Below are 25766 nucleotides of genomic sequence, written 5' to 3'. Positions count from 1 at the left end.
AAATCGTATTAGTGCACACACACACGCACACACACACACCGTCTCCAGTCACATCATTGTTCAAGCCTGTGTGAAGAACTAGAAAGAACTGGAACTGGTTTTGCAAAGGACTAGCACTGACATCCTTGGCAGAAGCTGGATCCCTCCATCTTGATCTCCCTGCAAAGGGGAGAATGTTTGAATGAAATGAGTCTCAGCATTCTTGGCTTCTTGAGTCAGTGTGGACTGAAGTCACTCTTGGTGAAGTAGAATTGATATGTTAGCCCAAGAGCAACGTTTGGTACCAAAAAATAACACATGGCATAGGCACCTCCCATATCAACTGCACTAAAGCTGGAGTTCACATTTGCATGCATCTAAGAATCTGCTGAGACACCTGATAATACCACAGAGCCTATAGATCAGTGGTCCTCAAAGTGTGGTCCCCAGAGGGCAACACCAGCATCACCTAGAAGCTTGCAACAGTAACAGTGACGATAAAGAAAGAGGAATGGACTCAGGAGATCAGGTGGAAATAGGATTTGGTGGCCGATTGAATGCAAGGTGTCCAAGAGAGAATCCTAGGATTGATAGTCCTGGGTGATGTGGAGTAGGGGGCTGCAGAGAGAGCAATGTTCTGATTGTTAGGCCTTGTCTCCACTCAGAAAAATCTAAAGATATGAGTGACTGAATAGGCAAGGCACTGGCTTAGGGACCAGGTTGCTAAACCATTTGTTGCAAATGTAGATGAGACTATCTATCTTATAAACACCAAGGGAAGTTGGGCTTCCTTGGCCTAGGATTCCAGTGTTCTCCACACACAGAACAAAAGCAAACAAATTCAATTTGGTTTCTCTAAGCCTCTATCCCACTAGGATTGGAGGCAATCTCAATCTCCCACTGAATCATGAGAAATTCTGGGAGGTCTAGAAAATTAGGATACGTTCCTTCCATGGCTGCTGTTATGATAGTTTTCAGAGCTCATATGGTCACTTGAAGACTGTTAGTTGGAAGGCTTCTATGCAAAAAAGGGGCTCAGGTCTTCAGCAAGACTGTGGTCTGGGTGCTGAGAGCTCCCAGGTGCACCCTGTGGCCCTTCCCTGCTGAGGTTCTTCCCACCCCTTCCACTGGGTCCTGGCACAGATCTCTGCCCCTAGCAGGAGAGTGGCTAACCTCTTCTCCACTCCACTCTGCTCCTGTCCCAGTCTTAGAGACAAAAGTGTCCCTCCTTTCCTTTTTTTTTTACCCTCACCCCCATTACCCTGGGCCACCTGGCATAATCCACCTACCACAGGTAGAGGGGTAATCTCCAACACCTCAGCTTTGGCCCTGAAACACAAACTCCCCGGACACAGGGATTCTCAAAAGGCCCAACTACCAATTAGAATGAGGAGGGGAGTGCAAAGGTAGACAGAGCACAGCTATGTGGCTCAATAAATAATCCTGCAGTTTGCTCATGTAATATTTCTTGTTGCACCATATCTTAGACATGGCCTCATCCTGCCTGCCACACTCACAGCCTCTGCTGAGCTGGCAGCACATCTTATGCCATTCTCCCCACAAAGCTGATTGTACCAGGGTGGGCACTTATCACAGGGGAGGGCCCTGCTGACTCAGGGCTTAGCCAGAAACTCCCTGGGAATCTGACCGAGAACACATAGAAGGCTACCCTATACCAGTGCTGGCTAATAGAAATAAAACGCAAGCCACATATGTAATTTAAAATCTTCTAGGCCAGACACAGTGGCTCACGCCTGTAATCCCACCACTTTGGGAGGCCAAGACGGGCAGATCACCTGAGGTCAGGAGTTCAAGACCAGCCTGGCCAACATGGTGAAACCCCATCTCTACCAAAAAATACAAAAATTAGCCAGGGATGGTGGCACGTGCCTGTAATTCCAGCTACTCAGGCGGCTAAGGCAGGAAAATTGCTTGAACCTGGGAGGTGGAGGTTGCAGTGAGCTGAGATTGTGCCATTGCACTCCAGCCTGGGCGACAGAGTGAGACTATGTCTCAAAAACAAACAAACAAAAAAATTGGACTAGCCTTATTTTTAAAAAACATGAAAAGGAACAAATGACATTTGTTTTAATAATAAATTTAGTCAATTCAACTAAAGAGCTTCTGCACAGCAAAAGAAACTATCATCAGAGTGAACAGGCAACCTACAGAATGGGAGAAAATTTTTGCAACCTACTCATCTGACAAAGGGCTAATATCCAGAATCTACAATGAACTCAAACAAATTTACAAGAAAAAAACAAACAACCCCACCAAAAAGTGGGCAGAGGACATGAACAGACACTTCTCAAAAGAAGACATTTATGCAGCCAAAAAACACATGAAGAAATGCTCATCATCACTGGCCATCAGAGAAATGCAAATCAAAACCACAGTGAGATACCATCTCACACCAGTTAGAATGGCCATCATTAAAAAATCAGGAAACAACAGGTGCTGGAGAGGATGTGGAGAAATAGGAACACTTTTACACCGTTGGTGGGACTGTAAACTAGTTCAACCATTGTGGAAGTCAGTGTGGCGATTCCTCAGGGATCTAGAACTAGAAATACCATTTGACCCAGCCATCCCATTACTGGGTATATACCCAAAGGACTATAAATCATGCTCCTATAAAGACACATGCACACGTATGTTTATTGCGGCACTATTCACAATAGCAAAGAGTTGGAACCAACCCAAATGTCCAACAACGATAGACTGGATTAAGAAAATGTGGCACATATACACCATGGAATACTATGCAGCCATAAAAAATGATGAGTTCGTGTCCTTTGTAGGGACATGGATGAAACTGGAAAACATCATTCTCAGTAAACTATCACAAGGACAAAAAACCAAACACCGCATGTTCTCACTCATAGGTGGGAATTGAACAATGAGAACTCATGGACACAGGAAGGGGAACATCACACTCCGGGGACTGTTGTGGGGTGGGGGGAGGGGGGAGGGACAGCATTAGGAGATACACCTAATGCTAAATGACGAGTTAATGGGTGCAGGAAATCAACATGGCACATGGATACATATGTAACAAACCTGCACATTGTGCACATGTACCCTAAAACCCTAAAGTATAATAAAAAAAAAATAAATAAATTTAGTCAATTCAATATACTGAAAACGTTTCACATGCAATCAGCATATAAAAAATCATTAGTGAGATATTTTGCATTTTTTTTCACAGTAAGTCTTTGATATCCAGTGGTATTTTACACTTACAGCACATCTCAATTCAGACTAGACACACCTCAAGTGCTCAGGAGCCACCTGTGGTAAGCTGCTACCATATTTATCAGCGCAGGTCTATACAAAGGAAGGTGGTTGAGCCACAGGTCATGGTGTGGGGTCAGACCTGAGGCCATATTGTACCACGTGCAGGATGTGTAAGAGGCATTGAGGGGATTGGATGTTAATTAAACATAACAGCATATTTATATAGTGCTTGCACATTACCACACACTATTCTAGTCAGCTAGTTGGCAAATTACCTCATTGATACTGCAACACAATGAGGTCTGCACTATTATTATCTCATTTTATGGAAAAGGAAACTGAGTCACAGTGTTTCTGTAACTTGCCAAAAGTTCCCACAGCATTTGGGAAGTGATAGATAAGGTTTTTCCTCACAGTTTTGCTATAGAATAGCTTTGTAACATAATCTACAAAATGAGGATAACTACGGTTCCTGTACCTGCATCCGGAAGTGCTGGTGAAGTTTCAATGAGGCAATAAATAATAAGGAGTTGGTACTTAGTATAGGGTTTGAGACAAAGGAAGGGCTCCATACCTGTTTTGTCTGGGGAAAGAGAAAGCTGGCTGAGCCACAGAGAGGGTTGGTGCCCACCACGGAGAGGAGGCAGTGAGAGAGTGTGGCTGTGAGCAAGACCATGCACTAAGCCCAAAGCCTGAGAGACAGCAGTGAGTTGGTCTCCAATCCCCGCCCACATGAAGGAGATCCAGCTGTGTGCACCCAGAAAGCAAGAAAATACTGTGTTTTGTTTGTTTTTTGCTTTTTTTTTTTTTTTTTTGTGAATCTGCTTGAGGTCATTTCACACTAGCAATTTGGCTGGACTTGATATATTAACATGACTGAATCTGTTACATTAACATCCCCTGGCCCTGAGTAGAACAGTTAATATTAATGTCATACCAAGGGAAAGTCTTGGGGTGGGTCTTATGGTTATAAATCAGATACTCTGTGTCCTTCAGTAAATCACTTAACTTCTCTGGGTTGCCTCAGGTATAAAATAAAAAGGTTTGAATTAAATAATCTCTTTGATTTCTTCCAGCAAGAAAATGATACACATTTTTAAGGTTTTATTTTAGTTATAAAGGCATAAGAATGAGCTACTCTTAAAACATCTTGAGATGGCATGCATTAAAGTCTGGCACGTAATTATAACCCGCGTTGACACCATCCCACACTCACTCCTGGTTTAAAAGTCTGCCTTGGAAAAGTTTGCAAATGAAGGAGGAACCTGTTGAGCTCACTATTCCAGTCCTGTTTCCTGCTCCCTCACTCCAGCAGACAAGTGGACATTTTCTTCATTTTCAAAGATCTTGGAGATGAAGATCATGGCTTTTGTAAGTCATGAACAGCTTTTCCTATCCAAACGTTTTTCCTACCTTAGTAATGACTTCCTGCTGAGATTGACTGGTGTTTTTACATAGAAATCTGCTATTCCAGTATCATCATTGTGATTAGCATTTTAATGTTTAGATAGATTTTTTAAAAATATCTAAAGATTTCTGGAGTACTGGGATAATCTGTGTAAGAGAAAAATACCCACAATTCTCTTTAAACTCTACATGAAAGTGGGGAGTCAATGGTCATTCATGTACGTTTAGCAGGTCTGCTGACTTTTGCATCATCCTCCATGCTACTGTGCACTTTCTACCATTAAAAAAAAAAAAACGTTGAGTGCCTTTTTTTTTCTTTTGAGACAAGGTCTCACTCTGTCATCCAGGCTGGAGTGCAATGGTACAATCACAGCTCACTGCAGCCTCAACTCCCAGGCTCAGGTGATCTTCCAGCCTCAGCCTCCTGAGTAGCTGGGACTATAGGCACGTGCCACCCTTCCTGGCTAATTTCTGTATTTTTTGTAGAGATGGAGTTTCACCATATTACTTGGGCTAGTCTCAAACTCCTGGCTGGGCTCAAGCAATCCTTCTGCTTCTGCTTCCCAAAGTCTTGAGATTACAGGTGTGAGCCACTGTGCCTGGCCTAGTGCTTTTATTCTACCCAATAATCCTCTCCTTCATTATCCCTGTTAAAGAACAGTACAGTCAAACAGGATTTCTAAGCTAATTAATATTTGAATTCTTACTATTTGTAAAGCAACTTGCAAGAGAGTCTGCTGATAAAGTATCAGCAGGATCTTCTCCCTAGGAGCTGACATTTTACTTGGGGTGAGGTAGCAAGGTACAGAAGAAAGAGCTGTGAAGTCAGACAGCAAAACTGGTTACGTGACCTTGGAAAGTGAATGCTGGTGAGCCTCAGTTTTACCATCTGCAAAATGGGGAGACTATTAGATTTCTCATAAAGATGTTGTAAGGGTTAGATGCTCTCTAGTGGTGATACACAGCAGTAAACAAGCTATGATCAGAAGAGAGCTAAAAGCCAGGTTACCAGAGTCTGGGATACCAGAATATTTCAAGTAGAATCAGGAAAATGTGGTTGATTTTAGAGGTTGGGTGGAGTTTAGACAGATGGAGATGGGTAAAAGGATATTCAAAGCAGAAGAGAGAGCTTGAACAAAGGTGTGAACACTAGCTGTGTTTGTAGCAATTATCCAGACATAAAATGAGGCACATTTGACACAGGATAGTGGGGACTGAGATTTTGAGACAGTAAATGGAAGTAAGACTTGGAGACCATTTGTATGGAGGCAAAGGAGGGGTCAAAAATTGGCATTTACGGAGTCTGGACAAATACTATAATCTATGTCCAAAAGAGGGAAGTTGGCGGCATTCAATTTTAGTTATGCTGGAAATGTACTCTGAGCATTTATTCATTCCTTCAGCCAAACTTTATTAAATGCCTACTAAGTGCAGGCCATAGGCTCTGGGCAGGGGATATAAAGATGAATAACACATAGTCTTCACTCCTCCAGGGCTGGTAAAGCAGAGTAGTGCATCAGCAGATAATTGCAAAACAATGAGATAAATGATTAGAGAAATATGATCATGTATTGTTATAGCAGGACAGAAAAAGCATTACCTGGAGTTGATTAAGAGGCTCTTTTTCCCTTTTCAAAGCCTAAACATTCATATCTTGTGGCTGCATGTGAAAATGAGCCTCAAAGATTGGCATTGAATAATTCTGGGGACTTCTATTATACATATATGAATGTTTTATAGTATCTTTTTAGGATCCTACACCATGTATACCCTTTATCCTTGTGTAGGCACTTGATCCCATACACCGCCCTGGATTGCAACTGATCAGCTTTAAGTGTACCATCTTTCCTATTGACCTAGCTCTAAATCCCTGTAAGGTAGGAATTGTCTTCAAATTGCCAAGCTTGGATGCATAGCACAGCACTATGCACATCGTAAGTTATCTGTGAAATAATGTAGCATAGACCTATGCTAAAGAAGACAAAGGTACATGGATCTCTCTGTTCAGAACTCTATGTTTTCCACTTGTTTTAATGCATCCTTCTTCCAACCTTTCCAAGGATAATAGGTCCCATGTATTGAACTCTTACCATGTGCCAGGCACACAGCTAACATTGAACATGTATGAACTCACTTAATCCTCACAATGATCCTATAAAATATGTTCTAATTCCATTTCCACTTTACAGATGAGAAAACTAAGGCACAGAAAGATTAAAGCAACTTGTTTGAAGTCACATTGCCCATGAATGGAGGCGCTAAGTTTCAAACCCCTGCAGAGTAGCTCTGGAGCCTGTGCCTCTAACTTCTAAGCTGTTACAATGGCCACTGTATAGTCATGAACATGGAAACATACAGAAAAAGTGATGTGGGATGGTTCCAAAAAGCTAACTAAGAGTGGGAGACAAGACTTTGGTTTCCTGCTTCTCTGACAGGGACCAGGGTTTCGAGGGCCACTCTGAGTAAGTAAGAAATCTAGCCGGAACTTTCTTTCTCTGCAAACCTCACATCCTAACCCTGCAAACCTACCAGAAGCAGGCAAACTGATTTTGGGATGCACTACTTCAAAGCAAGAAGGTAAAAGTTATTTCAGGGTAACTGGACTTCAGGAGCCCTCAATACTGAACAATGTCAAATGTTTGTCCTTCCTTCCATCCATGGCAGGTTTTCTCAAATTAAAGAACATTTAAAAATTGTAAGGATATATATGTTTTTCTTCCTTCTCTCTCTTTTTAAAAGTAAAAAATGCAGCATTATGATTATCTAAATGTCATCCTTTATTTTCTCACCGTCCACACTGCCCTTTGATCGCCCGTCACAGAGGCAGTCACAACAAACAGGGTTTACTCTCCTTTAAAGAGGCAATCCAAACGTCTTATCCACTCTGCAGCAAGAAGCAGCTAATTGTCTGGTTAGCCCCCACTCTCCCTTGGCAATGGGGAAATACTAAAATCTTTGAATGAGAAAGTCCTTCATCAAAATTTTTAACTTTTAATTTTAAAACATTTTTTCAGGGAACCTGCAAATACCAAACTCCAAAAGTGTTTCTCTGGTTCACGTTCATGGGCCGTTTCTGCAGGACCAATTACTTCTTTTGCTCTAAGACTCAGCTCCAGAGCTGGATCCACATTTCCCTCAAACCAGCTGCAAGTCTGCCATCACAGTCCTTTCTTTTACTAAACAGACATCTAAAACCGACAGGCCTCTTTCACCACCTCCTGCAAAACAGCAATAGAGTCAACTTCTCGGGCAGCACCCCAAAGCTGTGAAACGTTACGCCGGCACTTACTGCTAGGATCTGAGCCAGTTCTCCTGGGAGCAAACTGCCTGGTGACACAGAATCCCAGGAGCCAGCTTAGCACACCGCCAGTATGTGAGTGGCCCCAGCTTAATGAGTTTGAGGCACCTCAGGAAATTTAATCATTTGTTTCCAACCATACAGCAAACAGTCTAGAAAAGCTGGAAGTAGAAATACCAGATTTCCCAATTCCCCTTCAGTGCTTAACAATTTCTTCCCATAAAAACCCTTCAGTAACGTGAGCAAAATCCACATGGCAATAGATCCCTTAAGAGTTTAACAGAAGGTCTACCATAGGCCAAGCCAATAAGACTTCTTTAACACCATCTTTTCACTAAACCCTATGTTGACTGTTTTCCCTATCTCCCAGGACAGGGGAGCAGCAACGATTAGCATCAGTTTTACTCCTCCCCAAAACACCTGCACTTTCCCCACAAAGCCCAATTCACACGTCTCTGATGCAAGAATCTATAGGTAAGCAGAAAATACTACTTGAAATAGTTTAAGTTTATACAAAATTCTGGTATGATAGTCCTTAGTATATTTTGCTTTTCTTTTTTCTTCAATTTTTACTTTAGGTTCAGGGGTACATGTACAGGTTTGTTACATTGTTAAACTCATGTCATGGGGGTTTGTTGTACAGATTATTTCATCACCCAGGTATTGAGTCCAGTACTCAGTAGTTATTTTTTCTGCTTTTACCACTTGTGATAGTTAATTTTATGTGTTAACAGAAACCAGATAGCTGGCTAAACATTATCTCTACGTGTGTCTGTGAGGGTGTTTTTGGAAGAGATTAGTATTTGAGTTGATGGGCTGAGTAGATTGCCCTCCCCAGTGTGCGCAGGCGTCATTCAGTCCACTGAGGACCAGCTTAGAACAAAAGGGCTAAGAACAGTTGAATTCACTCGCTGACCTTCGGGCTGGAGCATTGAGCTTCTCCTGCCCTCAGAGGTTTGATTCTCAGGCCTTGGCACTCAAACTGGAATCTATATCGGTGACTCTTGGACTCTCAGGCCTTCAGACGACACCACTGGCTTTCCTGGGTCTCTGGCTTATAGAGAGCAGATCATGGGACTTCTCAGTTTCCATGATCATGTGAGCCAATACCTTATAATCAATCTCTTTCTCTATATACAGGCATAACTCAGAGGTATAGCAGGTTTGGTTGGGTCCAGATCACTGCAATAAAGTAAACATCACAATAAAGAGAGTGACACAATATTTTTGGCTTCCCAGTGCACATAAAAGTTGTGTTTATACTATACTATAGTCTTTAAAGTGTGTAATAACATTATGTCTAAAAAAAGATGTACATACCTTAATATAAAAAGACTTCATTGCCAAAAAATGCTAATGATCATCTGAGCCTTCAGCGAGTCATGATCTTTTTGCTGTTGGAGGGTCTTGCCTCGACGCTGCTGGCTGCTGATGGATCAGAGTGGTGGTTGCTGAAAGCTGAGGTGGTTGTGGCAATTTCTTAAAATAAGATAACAATAAAATTTGCCACATTGATTGACTCTTTCTTTCACAGAAGATTTCTCTATAGCATGCAATGCTGTTTGATAGCATTTTACCCACAGTAGAACTTTTCAAAATTGGAGTCAATCTTCCCAAACTCTGCATCTGCTTTATCAATTAACTTTATGTAATATTCTAAAGCCATGGCATCATTTCAACAATGTTCAAAGTAGATTCCATCTCACGAAACCATTTTCTTTGCTCATCCATAAGAAGCAACTCCTCATCCATTAGAGTTTTATCATGAGATTGCAGCAATTCAGTTACATCTTTAGACTCCACTTCTAATTCTAGTTCTTTTGCTATTTCTACCACATCTGCAATGACTTCCTCCAGTAAAGTCTTGAACCCCTCAAAATCATCAATAACGGTTAGAATCAAATTCTTCCAAACTCCTGTTACTGTTGATATTTTGACCTCCTCCCATGAATCATTAATTTTCTTAATGGTATCTAAAATAGTGAATCCTTTCTAGAAGGTTTTCAATTTACTTGCCCAGATTCATCAAAAGAATAACTATCTATGGCAGCAATAGCTTTACAAAATCTACTTCTTAAATAATAAGACTTGAAAGTGGAAATTATTCCTTGATCCACGGGCCACAGAATGGATGTTGTGTTAACAGGCATGAAAACACTAATATCCTTGTATATCTTCATCAGAACTCTTGGATGACTGAGTGCATTGTCAATGAGCAGTAATATTTTAATAGAAATATTTTTTTTCTGAGCAGTTGGTATCAACAGTGAGCTAAGGTATTCAGTAAACCATACTGTAAACAGAAGTGCTGTCATCAAGTCTTTATTGTTCCATTATAGAGCACAGGCAGGGTAGATTTAGTATAATTCTTAAGGGCCCTAGGATTTTCAAATGATAAATAAGCATTGACTTTAACTTAAAGTCATAACCCACATTAGCCCAAACAAAAGAGTCAGCCTGCCTTTTGAAGCTTTGAATCCAGGTATTGACTTCTCCTCTCTAGCTATGAAAGTCCTAGGTGTCATCTTCCTCCAATAGAAGGCTGTTTTGTCTACATTGAAAATCTGTTGTTCAGTGGCACCAGCTTCATCAGTTATCATCTAGATCTGCTGGATCACTTGTTGCAGCTTCTGTATCAGCACTTTCTGCTTCATCTCGTGCTTTTATGTTATGGAGATGACTCTTCCTTCCTTAGCCCTCATGAACCAACCTCTGCTAGCTTCAAATTTTTCTTCTGCAGCTTCCTCACCTCTTTCAGCCTTCATGAAATTGAAGAGCTTTGGGGCCTTTCTCTGGATTAGGCTTTAGCTTAGGAGGATGATGTGGTTTGATCTTCTGTCCAGACCACTAAAACTTTCTCTATATGAGCAATAAGGCTGTTTTGATTTCTTATCATTCATGTGTCCACTGGAGTAGCACTTTTAATTTCCTTTAAGAACTTTTCCTTTGGATTCAAAATTTGGCTAACTGTCTGGTGCATGAGGCCTAGCTCTTAGTCTATCTCAATTTTCAAACATGCCTGCCTCACTAAGCTTAATCATTTCTAGATTTAAAGTAAGAGTCCTTTGATTCTTCCTTTCAGTTGATCACTTAAATGCCATTGTAGGATTATCAATTGGCCTAATCTCAATATTCTCATGTCTTAAGGAGTAGGGAGGCCCAAAGACAAGGAGAGAGATGGGGGAATGGCTGGTTGGTGGAGCAGTCAGAACAGATACATTTATTGATTAAGTTTGCCATTTGACATGAGTGCAGTTCATGGCGCACCAAGAGAATTACAATAGTCACAACAAGGTCACTGATTAGAGATCACCATAACAGATATAATAATCATGAAAAAGTTTAAAATATTGTGAGAATTACCAAAATGTGACACAAAGATACAAAGAGAACACATGCTGTTGGAAAACTGTCACTCATAGACTTGCTCAACACACAGTTGCTACGAACCATCAATTTGTAAAAAACACATTTGCAAAGCATAAAGAGAGGTATACCTATACATTTATCTCTCTCTCTCTCTATTTCTATCTCCATCTCCATCTCTATCTCCATCTCCATCTCCATCTCTATCTATACAGTAGCTCCCCCTTATCCAAGGGGGATATATTCCATGACCCTTAGTGGACACCTGAAACCACAGATAGTACCGAACCTGATTGTCATCAATCAGAACATATTTCTGTTCACGTCTTCTATCTACAAATTGAATATCTTTTCCATCTTAACTAAGTACTTATCATGTACTGTGGCCATAACTTTTATGGCTTGAGGTATGACAGCAAAACTAACATGAACTTCTTTTTCCTTCTGTACAATTTTACAGATAGATTTATTCTTATCTTAGATCTTAGGAACCTCAGTATATATTTTTTTTTCTTTCCTTATTAAGTTGAGAATGTTCTTCTTTTCACTTAAAGGAAGCACTTTGCAGCTTCTCTTTGGCATATCCGAATTGCCAGCATCACTATTCTTGGGCTTTGGGGCCATTATGAAATCAAATAAGGCTTCTTTGAATACAAGTACTGCAATACTGAGACAGTTGATCTGGTGATTGACATGGCCACCAAGTGACTAATGGGTAGACAGTGTCTATGGCATGAATACGCTGGACAAACGGATGACACATGTCCAGGTGGGATGGAGTGGGACAGCATAAGATTTCACCATGCTCAGAAAAGGGCACACTTAAAACCTATGAAGCGTTTATCTCTGGAATTTCCCATGTAATATTTTCAGACCATGGCTGATACAGATAGCTAAAACCACAATGAAACCACGGATAGGAAGGGAGTACTATATTTCTCTATATAGGCACATCTATATCTATATCTACCTATCTCCTGTTGGTTTTATTTCCTGGAGAACCCTAATATATCATGTGTTATTATTTTATTTTTACTAGATTTTAAAAGTGGCTTAAACCCGTTAAAAATGGACCATTGGCCCATACTCTGAGCTTCCTGGCAGTGAAGTAAAAATGGTAAACATAATCAGCTGCCTATTTCTCATTACCTTTAGGGACCATATAAAGAAAAATTGGTTAAAATAACACAAAGATAACTGGAGACGTTCCAAACTGGCTGCAGAATGTCCCCTAAAGGATGCTGACTGTCAGCTCTGTCAAATCACCTGGACAGGGGTTCCCTGTGGCTTCCCTCCAGCACTGTGTGAGAAAGGTGTGGCGGGCATGCACCTCTGGCCTGTGGGTGACCAGCCACTGGGAGGAGCAGGCAGATGACTGCATGACAGAAAAATGATGAAAAATGATCTTGACAGCCCAGAGCAATGAGCTGAATCTAACAAGACGAAATTAAACAAGGACAAATGTTAAGTGCTTTTCTTAGGTCAGAAAAAACCAATGGCTTAAACCCAGGATGGAGGAGATAGGGCTCACAAGCAGACACTTCAAAACAAAACAAAACAAAACAAAACCTTTAGGGTTTTAAGCTTAAAATATGCCATGAAAAAACAGAACAAAAAAAGGTTTTGGGAACAATTTTGTCTCCTGAACAAGGGATATAATTGTCCCATTATACTTTGAGATTACTAGTCTACATTTGAAATTAGATCCTGAACACCCTACTTTATTTCTATGGAAGATAGGGTATATGCCAACATTAAACACAATTTTTGAAAAAGCAAAGTAATCATCAATAAGCTCCTCCGCCTAACACAGCTCCTCTCATTGTGTGCATGTTATTTTTCATGTTGCATGCTGTACTTTAAAATTAACATACAGTTGAAAATAGAATAAATGTACAAAGTGTATTCTTTTTTTTTTTTTTTTTTGAGACAGAATCTCGCTCTGTCGCCCAGGCTGGAGTGCAGTGGCGTGATCTCTGCTCACTGCAAACTCCACCTCCCGGGTTCACGCCATTCTCCTGCCTCAGCCTCCCGAGTAGCTGGGACTACAGGCGCCCGCCACCACGCCCGGCTAATTTTTTTTTTGTATTTTTAGTAGAGACGGGGTTTCAGCGTGTTAGCCAGGATGGTCTCGATCTCCTGACCTCGTGATCCGCCCGCCTCGGCCTCCCAAAGTGCTGGGATTACAGGCGTGAGCCACTGCACCCGGCCTAAAACTGGAGTGTATTCTAAAGAGAGTGACCAGGGTGGTGTATGGACTCCAAAATTATGTATTTGTGAAGAGCAGTTGAGCCAACAAGGAGTTTCATCTTGAGGAGAGAAGATTCATAATAGCTTCCTAAAATATCTGAAGGGTTGACAACAAAAGATTAGGTTTGTTTAAGGTAAACTTAAGAGTTATAAGAATAGCATTTGTAAAATCTTTGGAGTTTTTAATATGACTTCTATTTTAAAAAATCAATTTTGCCCTCATAATAGGTATGGAAAATATTGATCTGTTATTTAAAATATTGTCATTTTTACAGATAATAAAAATTTTGGATTAAAGAGGTAAAATGATTTGAGCAAGATCTTATGACCAGTATGTGGCAAGGCTGAGACACAAACCAAGGTGCTGAAGCTACAGTGAGACAAATTTAAATTCACTATTAAAAGAAAAATATCTCCCTATGAGTTAGATGTGTACAAAGACAAAAAGGATGCCCCCCAGATTTCCTTGTAGACGTTATCTGTGAATGAGGCAATGTAAGAAAGGTATTTAAGCATTGGCCATAGCAGTAGATTTCAAATTTTTTGACCACAACCTATAGTAGAAAATATGTTTTTTTATCAGCCCCAAGTGCACCCACACCAAGAATAAAATGGAAACACATTTAACACAGTAATACTAAATGCTATAAATGGTGTACATTAATTTTTTTTCCATTTTCGTATTGATGACCTTTAACCATTAAATTGATTTCATTTCCCATGCCATATTATGCAGACTGAAAAACACAGAACTAGAGAACTACTTAGTGGGACTTCTTGGGTGGGCTAGAAGACCAAACATTTCTTCCAATGAGATTCAATAATTCTGGGTCTCCCCAAACTGTGTTATATAGCTTTTAAAAAAAATCCTAAATTGAAATGTCTTTTGTCTCCAGCTTATTGCTTTCATTCTCTTATTCTAGCTTATTGAATTTTTTTACTCTTGATTCTATTATTCCTAGTATTATCCGTCCTTCCTTATACTACATAATATGAAAAATCTTTGATTCCTTTACCTGGGAATTGATGAAAATAATAAACTCTATAGAACCAAGTACAGGAGGTTGTGATACATTTTAAGTATAGTTGCCCACATAGCTGTATTTACGTGCACTGCCTTTTCTTTTCCAAGCAGTTATAAATCCTTCAGTCATACTAACAACTACTCTATTTTATTTTTGTCCACATAGTTAAGAAATTTTGTTCAATGTGTTGCTAAGATTAAGTGAGACCATATTATGACATAGGGTGGTTGGTTCTGAGGATTAAATGAGGCAGTTTATACTGAGTGTTGCAGATATATAGCATCTGGAACAAGGAAACTGCTCAGTAGTTGTTACCCAGGATGATAATGACAGTGGCATCAATGATGATGATGATGTTACAATTACAATATCCTTCTAGTTTAGTAGTGTAGAAGGTATAGGTTCTACATATTTTAATAGGTGTAGTTTCTAGACTATTAAAATATTCTCTGGTCTTGACACGCCTTCTTTAAGTGAACCCGTATTGGCTTTTAAACCACAACTTTTTTTCTACATATTTTCTACTTCTCTTGAGTATGCACGGTTTTTGCATTAAGGTTGCTGGTCTGTTGTTTCCCTACCTTTTCTTCCTTTTTAAAACCAGGGCATTTGTTTGCTCATGTCTCATTTTCCTCAATGTCTCACAGGCTCCTAACAGTGTTTCCTGTGTCACCTACAAGTCGCTTTGTGCAGTGCGATGTCATCATTGCCCCTGGAGACTTAACTTAGAGGAGTTCCAGTCTTCTTTATTTTGGTGGATTCCGTTTCTCCCCTAGAAATATTTTCAGCTTGGAGATGATTCTTTTTGAAGGATAAAGAGATAAAATAAGACCTGAGTGGCCTGGCCTCCGTGCCATCTGTTAACACCAGGCTATCCTCATTAATGAGTGGCCTTGTCCCTTTGTTGTCCACTTTATTCTGAAAAGCCTCAGCACATCTGGGAGTTTGGTCTTCTTTTCAAGTAATTATTTTAAATTTTAATTAACAAATAATAATTGTATATATTATATATTTATGGGGTACAATATGATGTTTTGATATATGTTTACCTTGTGGGATGATTAAATCAAGCTAATTAACAAATCCAACACCTAACACATTTATCATTTTTTTGTGGTGAAAACATTTAAAATATATTCTTTCAGCAATTTTGAAATATACATTATTATACATTCTGTGCAATAGGTCACTAAAGCTTATTCCTCCCAACTGAAATTTTGTACCTTTTGATCAGCATCTCCCTATTACCCATCCACCCCTTCCCCCTGCCTCTGGTAACCACCATTCCATTCTCTACTTCTGAGTTTGACTTTTTTAGATTCCACTTATAAGTGAGATCATGCAGTATTTATCTTCCTCGGCCTGGCTTATTTTACTTAGCATAACATCCTTCAGGTTCACCCATGTTGTCACAAATGACAGAATTTCCTTCTCCTTTAAGGACGAATAGTACTCCATTATATATATATATACCACATTTTCTTTATCCATTCATCCATTGATGGACACTTAGGTTCCTCCTTTATCTTGGCTATTGTGAATAATTCTGAAATGGACACAGGAGTGCAGAGATCTCTTCAGCATACTGATTTCAATTTCTTTTGATACGTACCCAGAAGGGGACTGCTGGATCATATGGGTAGTTCTATTTTTTGTTTTCTGAGAAATCTTGATACTGCCTTCCGTAATGGCTGTATTAATTTACATTCCCACCAACAGCGCACTAGAATTCCCTTTTCTCCACACCCTCACCAACACATGTTATCTTTCAACTTTTTGATAATAGCCATTCTGGAAGGTGTAAGGTGATATATTATCATGGTTTTAACTTGCATTGCCTGATAATTGCCGATGATGAGCATGTTTACTGTTGGCCATTTGTATGTCTTCTTTTGAGAAATGTCTCTTTAGGTCCTTTGTCCATTGTTAAATTGGGTTCTTGTTTTTTTGCTATTAAGTTGTTTCAGTTCCTTATGTATTTTGGATATTATCCCCTTACACCTATATGGTTTGTAAATATTTTCTCCCAATCTATGGATTGTCTCTTCACTCTATTGTTTGCTTTGCTGTGCAGAAGCTGTTTAGTTTGGTGCAATCTCATTTATTTTTGTTTCTGTTGCCTATGCTTTTGGGGTCATACCCAAGAAATCTTTGCCCAGACTGATGTTATCGAGTATTTCCCCTATGTTTTCATCCAGTAGTTTTGCAGTTTCAAGTCTAACTGATCAATGAATTTAGTAAAGTTGCAGGATACAAAATCAACACACAAAAATCAGTAGTATTTCTGGCTGGGCACAGTGGCTCATATCTGTAATCCACATATTTTGGGAGGCTAAGGCAGGTTAATCACTTAATCCCAGGAGTTTGATACCAGTGTGGGCAACATGACAAAAACCTATCTCCACTAAAAATACAAAAAAATAGCCAGGTATGGTGGTGCACACCTGTAGTCCCAGCTACTCAAGAGACTGAGGTGAGAGAACCACCTGATCCTGGGAGTTTGAGACTGCAGTGAGCAGGGATCACATCACTGCACTCAAGTCTGGGTGATGGGATTGAGACTCTGTCTAAAAAAAAGAAAAAAAATCAGTAACATTTATTTACACTAAAAATGAATTACCTCAAAAAGAAATGAAGAAACCAATTTCATTTATAATAGCATTTAAAAAAAAAAAAAAAACAACACTTAGGAGTAAATTTCACCAGGGAGGTGAAAGATTTATATACTGAAAACTATAAAACATTGATGATAGAAATAGTAGATGACACAAATGGAAAGGTGTCCCATGTTCATGAATTGAAAGAATCAATATTGTTAAAATGTCCATACTATGCAAAACAATTTACAGATTCAATGCAATTCTTCTCAAAATTCCAATATCACTTTCTAAGGGAATAGAAAAAACAATCCTAAAATGTGTATGGGACCACAAAACACCCCAAATAGCTAAGCAATACTGAACAAAAACAACAAGCTGCAGGCATCACACTGTCTGACTTCAAAATCTATTACGAAGTTATAATAATCAAAGCAGCATGGTATTAGCATGAAAACAGACATACTGACCAATGGAACAAAACAGAGACACCAGAAATAAGCCCACACATCTAAGATCAATTGATTTTAGAAAAAGGTACCAAGAACACACACAATGGAGAGAGGACTGTTTCTGCAATAAATGGTGCTAGGAAACTGGATATCCACATGCAAAAGAACGAAAATGGATGCTTATCTTGCAACCATACAAAAATTAACTCAAAATGGGTTTGGGCTTCTTGACATATTCTGGGGCAAGTGGTTTAAAGTCTCTTGACCTAGACTGCTGGGTTTAAATCTCACCTCTGCCAGTAACTAACTGGGTGATATTGAGCAAGTTTCTTCCTTTCTGTGTGCTTCAATTTCCTCATTTATAGATGGAATAATAATATCAATTTCATAGGGTTGTTCTGAAGATTAAATTAGTTGTAAAGAGCTTAGAACAATGGCCAGCACAAAGTAAGACTTGAATATGTGTTAGCTCTCTGAAGGCTCTCTTTTTATTTCTCTTTGGAGTTTGTATTCAAAAAGATACTTTACAAATTTTCTTAAACTTTCTGTTTCTTCCCACAAGACTTTTTTTTTTTCTGAACTGAACTTTTAATAACTGCTTTCACAAAGGCCAGGATATGTGTCTGACTACACTTAAGATTTATTTCGGCTGGGCGCGGTGGCTCACGCCTGTAATCCCAGCACTTTGGGAGGCTGAGATGGGCGGATCCCGAGGTCAGGAGATCGAGACCATCCTGACTAACATGGTGAAAACCCGTCTCTACTAGAATACAAAAAATTAGCCAGGCGTGGTGGCAGGCACCTGTAGTCCCAGCGACTTGGGAGGCTAAGGCAGGAGAACAGCGTGAACCCGGGAGGCAGAGCTTGCAGTGAGCCCAGATCGCGCCAGTGCACTCCAGCCTGGGCGACAGTAAGACTCCGTCTCAAAAACAAAACAACAACAAAAAAAGATTTATTTCACTCCCTGGCCTACTCGCCAAGATGACAGCCACCTTTTCTCCCAAATTCCCATCAATTCCCTGTTCAATGGGCATTCTCTCCTTATGAGTCCAGTGTGCTGTTTCTTCTGATTTCTAAGCAGTGAAACTGTCAGCCCAGCAAACCAAAAATGCATCAGATGGTCAGCTTGCAGCTAAATGAACTTCCAGCAGATGGTAGAAAATTAAGGACCTTATTACTGCACTGCAACTTGCCTCTTTGCCAGTGTTTTCAAATTTTCAAATGATAATAATGAGCCTGATGCTAAGGATGAGAGCAGTTCTATCTGGAAGCCAAAATGCTTACCAAAGACTTAGGTAAATTATCTAAAGACACCAGGATTGTGTTTCTATGTAATTATTTGTCAGCAGGAAAACAGCAAATGAACACCAATATCTCAGGCACCTTCAGGCACTGGAAATAAAAAGCCAAGAGAAACACAGCTCTGCCCTCTAGGAGCTTCCGATATACAATGTCACTGAAATTGATCTGGTCTCACTGTTGTAAAAGCCTGATAGGAAACCCTTTTCTTCAGGTTTTGTCAAGTTCCTAAAGTACCTAGGTCGGTGGCATTCACACACCAACTGCCCACAAAGTCACCAGCTATGTCAGGAGTACAGCTTCCACTGAGATACAACAGGGACTCCAGCACAGCCCCTTCCCCTCCACACAGAAAGCTTGAGGAAGGGTCAGCTTGTTAAAGTAATAAGTAAATTGACATGAAATTCAGAATAAGGGCAAATAGGAGAGAAATAATGCCTAGATAATTTAGGCGGGGTAGGGGTAGGGGATTCAAACTACAGAGTTTAAAAGCTGGCTTCTCCCATAAAACAGAAGTAGAAAGAGGGAGAAAGAAGAGAATCTTAATTTGGGGTAAATTTCACTTCATTAAAGGGAAATGAATGACAGCAGCAAAACTGATCATGTTAAAAGTCTGCACTGGTTTTTAATTAAAAAGAATGGCTTTTAAATTATCTGCCTAGCTGGGCATGGTGGTGTGCTCCTGTAGTCGCAGCTACTCAGGAGGCCGAGGTGGGAGGATCACTTGAGGCCAGGAGGTTGAGGCTGCAGTGAGCTATGACAACACCACTGCACTCCAGCCTGGGTGACAGAGCAAGACTGTCCACTCCCCACCGCACCCCCCGCCAAAAAATTCTCTACCTGATGATCATTCAACCTGGTTTTCCTTTCAGTTAAAATAAATTCATTTCTCTGAACAGGGTATACAGGTTCACTCAGGAAAACAGTTCTAATCATGGGAAATAGTATCTATTATCTATTTTCTCTCAACCTCTCACCCATCTATTTTAATCTTTTTACAATAGATGTTCCCCTTTTTTCTGGAAATGCAAACACATACGGTTTGCTATATCTCTTTGACATCCTGCATTTTTCTCTCACAGTACTTAAAGTGATCAGTTTCAATGAAAAGTTAAAAAAAGTTCTAATGTTTTATAATACACTGAAAAATGATAAGAATACAAACAGAGAAATTGTGAGTAAACGTGTCACAAAAAATGTATTTAACACAAAATGCACAACCTAGCATGGTTGAATTTAAAATGATTACATGGTGATTTTAAGCAATGTGTGCCCAAGGTTAGGGGTAGAGTGGTTTTGGGGTATGGGCTGTGCTCAAGGAATGGGGCCTGGGAAAGTCCTAAGTACACAAAATGAGAATGAGGGATACAGAGAAGGGGGCCAAGTGACATGGCAAATCTCACGTGAGAAAAGACATTAAATTACTTCAGTCTTGGGGCCGGGCATGGTGGCTTATGCCTATAATCCCAGCACTTTGGGAGGCCGAGGCAGGTGGGTCACTTGATGTCAGGAGTTCGAGACCAACCTGGCCAACATGGTGAAACTCCGTATCTATTAAAAATACGAAAAGTAACTCCAGCTACTGGGGAGGTTGAGGCAGGAGAATTTGCTTGAACCCAGGAGGAGGAGGTTGCAGTGAGCTGAGATCATGCCACTGCACTTAAGCCTAGGCAACAGAGTGAGACACTGTCTCAAAAATAAAAAATAAAAATTACTTCAGTCTTCATTCAACATCTGAGCAAATGAGTCGCTGACAAAAGAACGATAGATTTAGTCAGCGTTGCCCAGGGAGGGAAAGTCGATTCAGATGCACACACAGCCTGTCTCCACTTCTCTCCTACAGACCTACTGGGTCTGATGATGCACAGCTTCTAACACAAAGGCCCAGCAAAGGGCTGCTGGGAAACAGCCTGTTGAGTAGTAATTAGGATTAGAGAGACTCCAGGGAAGAAAAAACAAATTCTAAGAGACGGTCATCTCAAAAACTGCTAGTCTCTGCAAACAGTGCCTGCAGACGCAAGCCAAGGAGCAGTTTTCTACCTTGGCCTGGTGTATAAAGGGCTGTTGGCCAACTATTGATCTTTCCTGTCACACTCAAGCCAGATAACAAATCACTGTCAGCAACATCATCTTTGAATGTAGAGGACAGCAGTCTGTGTGCACACCTTGGGACCTTCTTCATTCGACTACTGGTAGGATGAATCAGAAGAGAAGATTGATTTATTGATTAAATGCATGCTAGAAGAAGAAATCGGTAGAGCCCACACCTATGCACTTGATCAAATAGCAGAAGGAACTGTTACCGTAGTTGCAACCACTCCCTAAGTGACTCTGGGCAAGTCACTTAACCTCTTTGCTTCAGGTTTCCTCATTGGAAAAGGGGGCTACCTTGTTCGGTGACTACGAGGGGAGAATGTGAGGATTAGCTTAGTTGGCTAATGAAACCAAGGTGGAGGTCTGATCTTCATGAGGCTCCTCTACTGCACTCCCAGCATGGAGAAATCATCTCAGAAATCTTTCTATGCCAGTGCCAGGGGGACAAGGAACAGGGTGTGAAGCAGGCACTGCCAAGAATATCACAATTAGGAAAAAGACAAAAGCAAACTGGAGATCAGGTCCTGTTGATGGGACATCTTTGAACAAGACAGGAGCACATGCACTTTCTCAGGAGAAAGATACTTGTAAAGAGTTTTGAATATACTGAAAGGGGAGAGCCATAAAAACCCACTGTATGAAAAGTGATAAGGTAAAGTTTTAGCTGTAACATGCCCTGTGCCTTTGAGACACATTTTACATAAGGCAAGTTCTGAGGTATACTAAAGACTCCATGATCATCTCCTCACAGTATGTGAATGGAACACATTTGGTTGGCTTGAGATAAAATTACCTGGTCTAACGAAAGATTGTTACCTTCTGCGTTTTCTTTTAAATATAGGAATATATTAATTGGAAAATTGTAAGTTAAACTGCAGCAACAAAACCAAACCAAAACAATCTATTCAGACTCAGCTTTTGAAACCATGAAGAAACCAGTTACTATTTTCTTTGGAATCTAATGAAAAATAGATTAAGACACCAAGAGCACAGGTCCCTCAACCCAAGTCTTAACAAAGAAAGAATTCTTTTTTCAATACAGTAAAAATCACACCGAGGCTTTATACTTCTGAATGCTTTACTAATGATTAAGAAAATGTATAATGCAAAGGATATGGTTAACATACCATGATAGTTAACTTCATATATCAACTTGGCTAGGCCATGGTACCCAGATATTTGGTCAAACATTACTCTAGATGTTGCTATGAAGCTATTTTTTAAAGATGAGATTAACATTTAAATAAGTAGACCTATTTAAAGTAAATAAAACAGACTACCCCCCATAATATGGGTGGGCGTCATCCAATCAGTTGAAGGCCTTAACAGGAAAACACTGACTTCCTTGGAGGAAAAGGGAATTCTTCCAGCGGCCAGCCTTCAGACTTGAATGGCAATTCTTCCCTGGGTCTCCAGGCTGCCAGCCCACCCTGCAGATTTTGGGCTTGCCTCCACAATCGTGGGAGCCAAGTCCTTAAAATCTCTCTATACATCCTATTGGTTCTGTTTCTCTGGAGGAACCATGACTAGTACACATAATGTGGTACGTTATTACCACTGTTTACCAGTATTTCTGGTTGTCTCTCCTGGGTCCATGAAAGGATTATACTTTTCTGAAAACTTAAAGTAAGCCCTGACCGTGTAACTTGCTTTGCCTAATAATGGGGTAGAAGTGACACTAGCTTTAAGCAAAAGGTTTTAGGAGCCAGGGAGTGATCCTTTATGCTCTTCCTCTGCCGCAGCAGATGCTGAGTCCTCAGGTTGAGATGGTGGAAACATAAGGTGCTGCCTCCCTTGGCCTGGGCCCCTAGGTGACTGCAATCAGTGGAGTCCCACCTATGGGCCCCTGTGCACATGGAGCATGAGTAAGATCATTAGTTGTTTCAAACCACTGAGATTTGGGGTTTGTGATTAACACACTAATGTGGGTGGGGTACAAGGAGCCCTGTATCCCAGCAACATCCACTCAACCGTACATATTACACATTTTTAATTTTTTCATTTTTCCAAGTTCAATAAAACGTCTATTTGATATAAACACTGAATAGTGACTTGAAATACCGTATGCACATGATGGTAATAAAATTGCCTAAGATTGTGACGTAAACTTTTCATAAACTAACCTCTTCTTTAATCCAAATTGTTGGTATATTGCCAAACCCACCAACATCCATCCCATTATAAAACTTGGAATAAATTACGCCCATGTGAATTTGGACATTTGTGTAACCCAAGCATTGAAAACTAGCCTATCCCAAGTGTTTCAGTGTTTTGTATTTCACGAAGTTCCTGGAATATGCCTCTGCCTTTCTATCTGCTATAACTCCCAAATTACTATGAAGAAAATCCTTCAATGCTGCATATGAATCAAAATGGGTCTTCAAATAAAAAAATATCCAACATGATTGTTCAGTTAAACCACACAAAAGCTGGCTTTTGCTAGGGGAAGGAAAAAAACAAAAATGGGAGGCTGAACTACCTGGGCCTGTGGGTAAATAGGGCATAGCTACGTTCAGATTTCAAAATTATCCACTCCTGAGTTTACTTGGAATTCCAAGATACAAACATACAGTTGAGATGCTCAAATCCATCTAAAATGTTGATTTTTAAAAGAATTCTTAAAATTTTGGCCCAATTTTTTAAAAAAAGGATGGAGAGTACCACTTTCCCCCATAATACCCAAACCTACAAACTCAGTATGGAAGGTGCGAACAATGTCATATTTCCTTTTTTATCTGCCCCCATAAGGTACAGCACAGTGCCTGCCTACAGCTGTCATCCAATAAATGCTAAATTGATTTCTGCCGCCACATTCTGAAATCCCCATTCCCTGGCCACCTCTCGCATCTTTTAAAGGAGGGACATAACAGGTATCAGAGAGGGCTCTCTCCGCGGTCCTGTCACACATGGCACATACCACTCTCACCGTCCACTCTTGCATTTTCACCCCCACTCTGGCTAATTGGACTTTAACAGTGAATCTAAGTTAGTCGGTCAACAACAGAGACACAGCTGTACAGCTGTGTACTGGTGGTACGACAGACAGCAGCGACTGGAATTAAGGTAGTTGCTGGATATTCAGACCCCAGAGGTCAGGACTAACCCTGCCACTCTTAGGTGGCATCTACCTCCACAATGGTCAGGGGCAAGCTTAGGGAAGACAGGAAGAGGCACTCCACTCAGCACACGGCCTCCTGAAACCAGGTCGGTGAGGAGAAAAACTGCAGGTTGTCTTCCTTTCACCAACAATTTCTTTTTGTGGAGAAAAAAAAAAACATAGTTAATGCAGTTGGGCTGTGGGGAACAGCAAAGGCCACAGCATGGGCTGGGATTTACCTCTGAATATAAGAGCTAGCCAGTACTCTGGAGGATCATCTGCTTGGAGGACAAAGGTCAGTGCAATCATGGGCATGTCTGCCCCCAGTAAGGGAACATTCTGGATCTTTGGCCTGGAATGCTGTACTGAGGTCACCCAAGAGTCAGTGATTATCAAAGACAATCTTACCCCCTAGAGGCTGCTTCTATTGTTACAGATTATTATAGCCTCCAGGGCGATAAGCCTTACACAGCAAGTCCAATGCTGCTGCACTTTTAGTCCTTAAGGAAATCCCGTAAGCATTTGTTACTATTATTAATTAAGCATAATTAAGCACTCCTAGCATGCATTCCATATTGCCTTGAGCAGAAAGCTTCAGATGTAAACCATCTTTCAATAACATTCCCTTCCTGAATGCTGAGATGAGAACATGAAAATCATACCACATGTCTGCCATCTGTATTTGTACTTGTCAACAGCTCTGTTTTGGGATAAACAGTTTTGAAATAAGAATCAATTCGACTTGTTGGAAGATTAGCCAAGGAATAGCTCAAAGACCAAAACAGAACATGAAGTCAGATAGTCTGAAAATCGAGCAGAATTTTGTTTCTCGCTAAACATTGTTTTGTCACAGCCCAAGAGAAAGAGTGTGGCAGCCAGGGTTTGGGGGCACAGAGACAGGGAAAATGTATGTTCTCCAGCAAAAAATTCTTCAACCTGGAACAAATGTCTTCGCTACAATGCAGTTAGAAATCATTCACTGACCTCGAGGAGACTACAGTTAAGAACAAAGCAATTTTAGCATTTACACTTTGTTTCATGGTTCTACTATGTGAAGGTATACACAGGGGACAACTTGAGCAGGTCCCAGTGCATAATACAGTCCTTTATTACCATAAAAATGGCAGCATTTCCCAAAGTCGATCTTGATTAAAAGTAGTTCCATGGTTGAAAACAGTACTCCACTGTAGAACTATTAAACTAGAGAGATGGCAAGGGGAAAATAAAGACTTATATACCAAAGGGGAGGTCAGGGAAGAAGTTAGAAAAAATAGGATGCTACAGATTGGTGGGAGACTACAATGGAATTGCTTTTAGAGGTGGCTGATGTAAGTGAATGAAGGGACACGATAACCTGGCAGCCCCACATATTCTACAAAACAAATGAGAACATGTATGCTCCACTTGGAGAGCCATCCATTTTCTTCTTAAAAGAACTCATTTATAAAGGAGCAAATTGGTGATTTGTATTTACAGACTGGACCTTTTCCAAGCCCCTGTCAAGAAGTGATAAATTATTGAAGCATAGCATAAAGTGTTTTATTTCAGTGTGCACACGGTAAAACCCTGTAAAATGTTTCTGTTCACCTTTCCCAAGTTATTAATTAAAAAGTAATTGTTTCCAATTACTCTGATCTTTAAAATAAACCAAGACAAAACACTACA

The 25766-nt window shown here is 40.3% G+C and overlaps 1 protein-coding gene across 4 annotated transcripts in view; it reads right to left on the bottom strand.

The window, feature by feature from the left end:
• Positions 1 to 25766, bottom strand: part of REELD1 (reeler domain containing 1) — a 49452-nt gene that overhangs the window by 22785 nt on the left and 901 nt on the right. Inside the window, exon 1 of one of the 4 annotated variants that reach the window (XM_055276050.2) lies at positions 15144 to 25764. The exons of the other annotated variants lie outside the window; for them this stretch is intronic. Coding sequence (XP_055132025.1) covers positions 15144 to 15190 — 47 coding nt within the window. The 5' untranslated portion in view covers positions 15191 to 25764. Of the gene's footprint in view, positions 1 to 15143; positions 25765 to 25766 lie in introns of those variants that run through there. 4 annotated transcript variants of the gene reach the window in all.

This window comes from Symphalangus syndactylus, chromosome 4 (assembly GCF_028878055.3).
Source record: "Symphalangus syndactylus isolate Jambi chromosome 4, NHGRI_mSymSyn1-v2.1_pri, whole genome shotgun sequence".
NCBI lineage: Eukaryota > Metazoa > Chordata > Mammalia > Primates > Hylobatidae > Symphalangus > Symphalangus syndactylus.
This window is presented reverse-complemented; position numbering and strand designations above follow the sequence as displayed.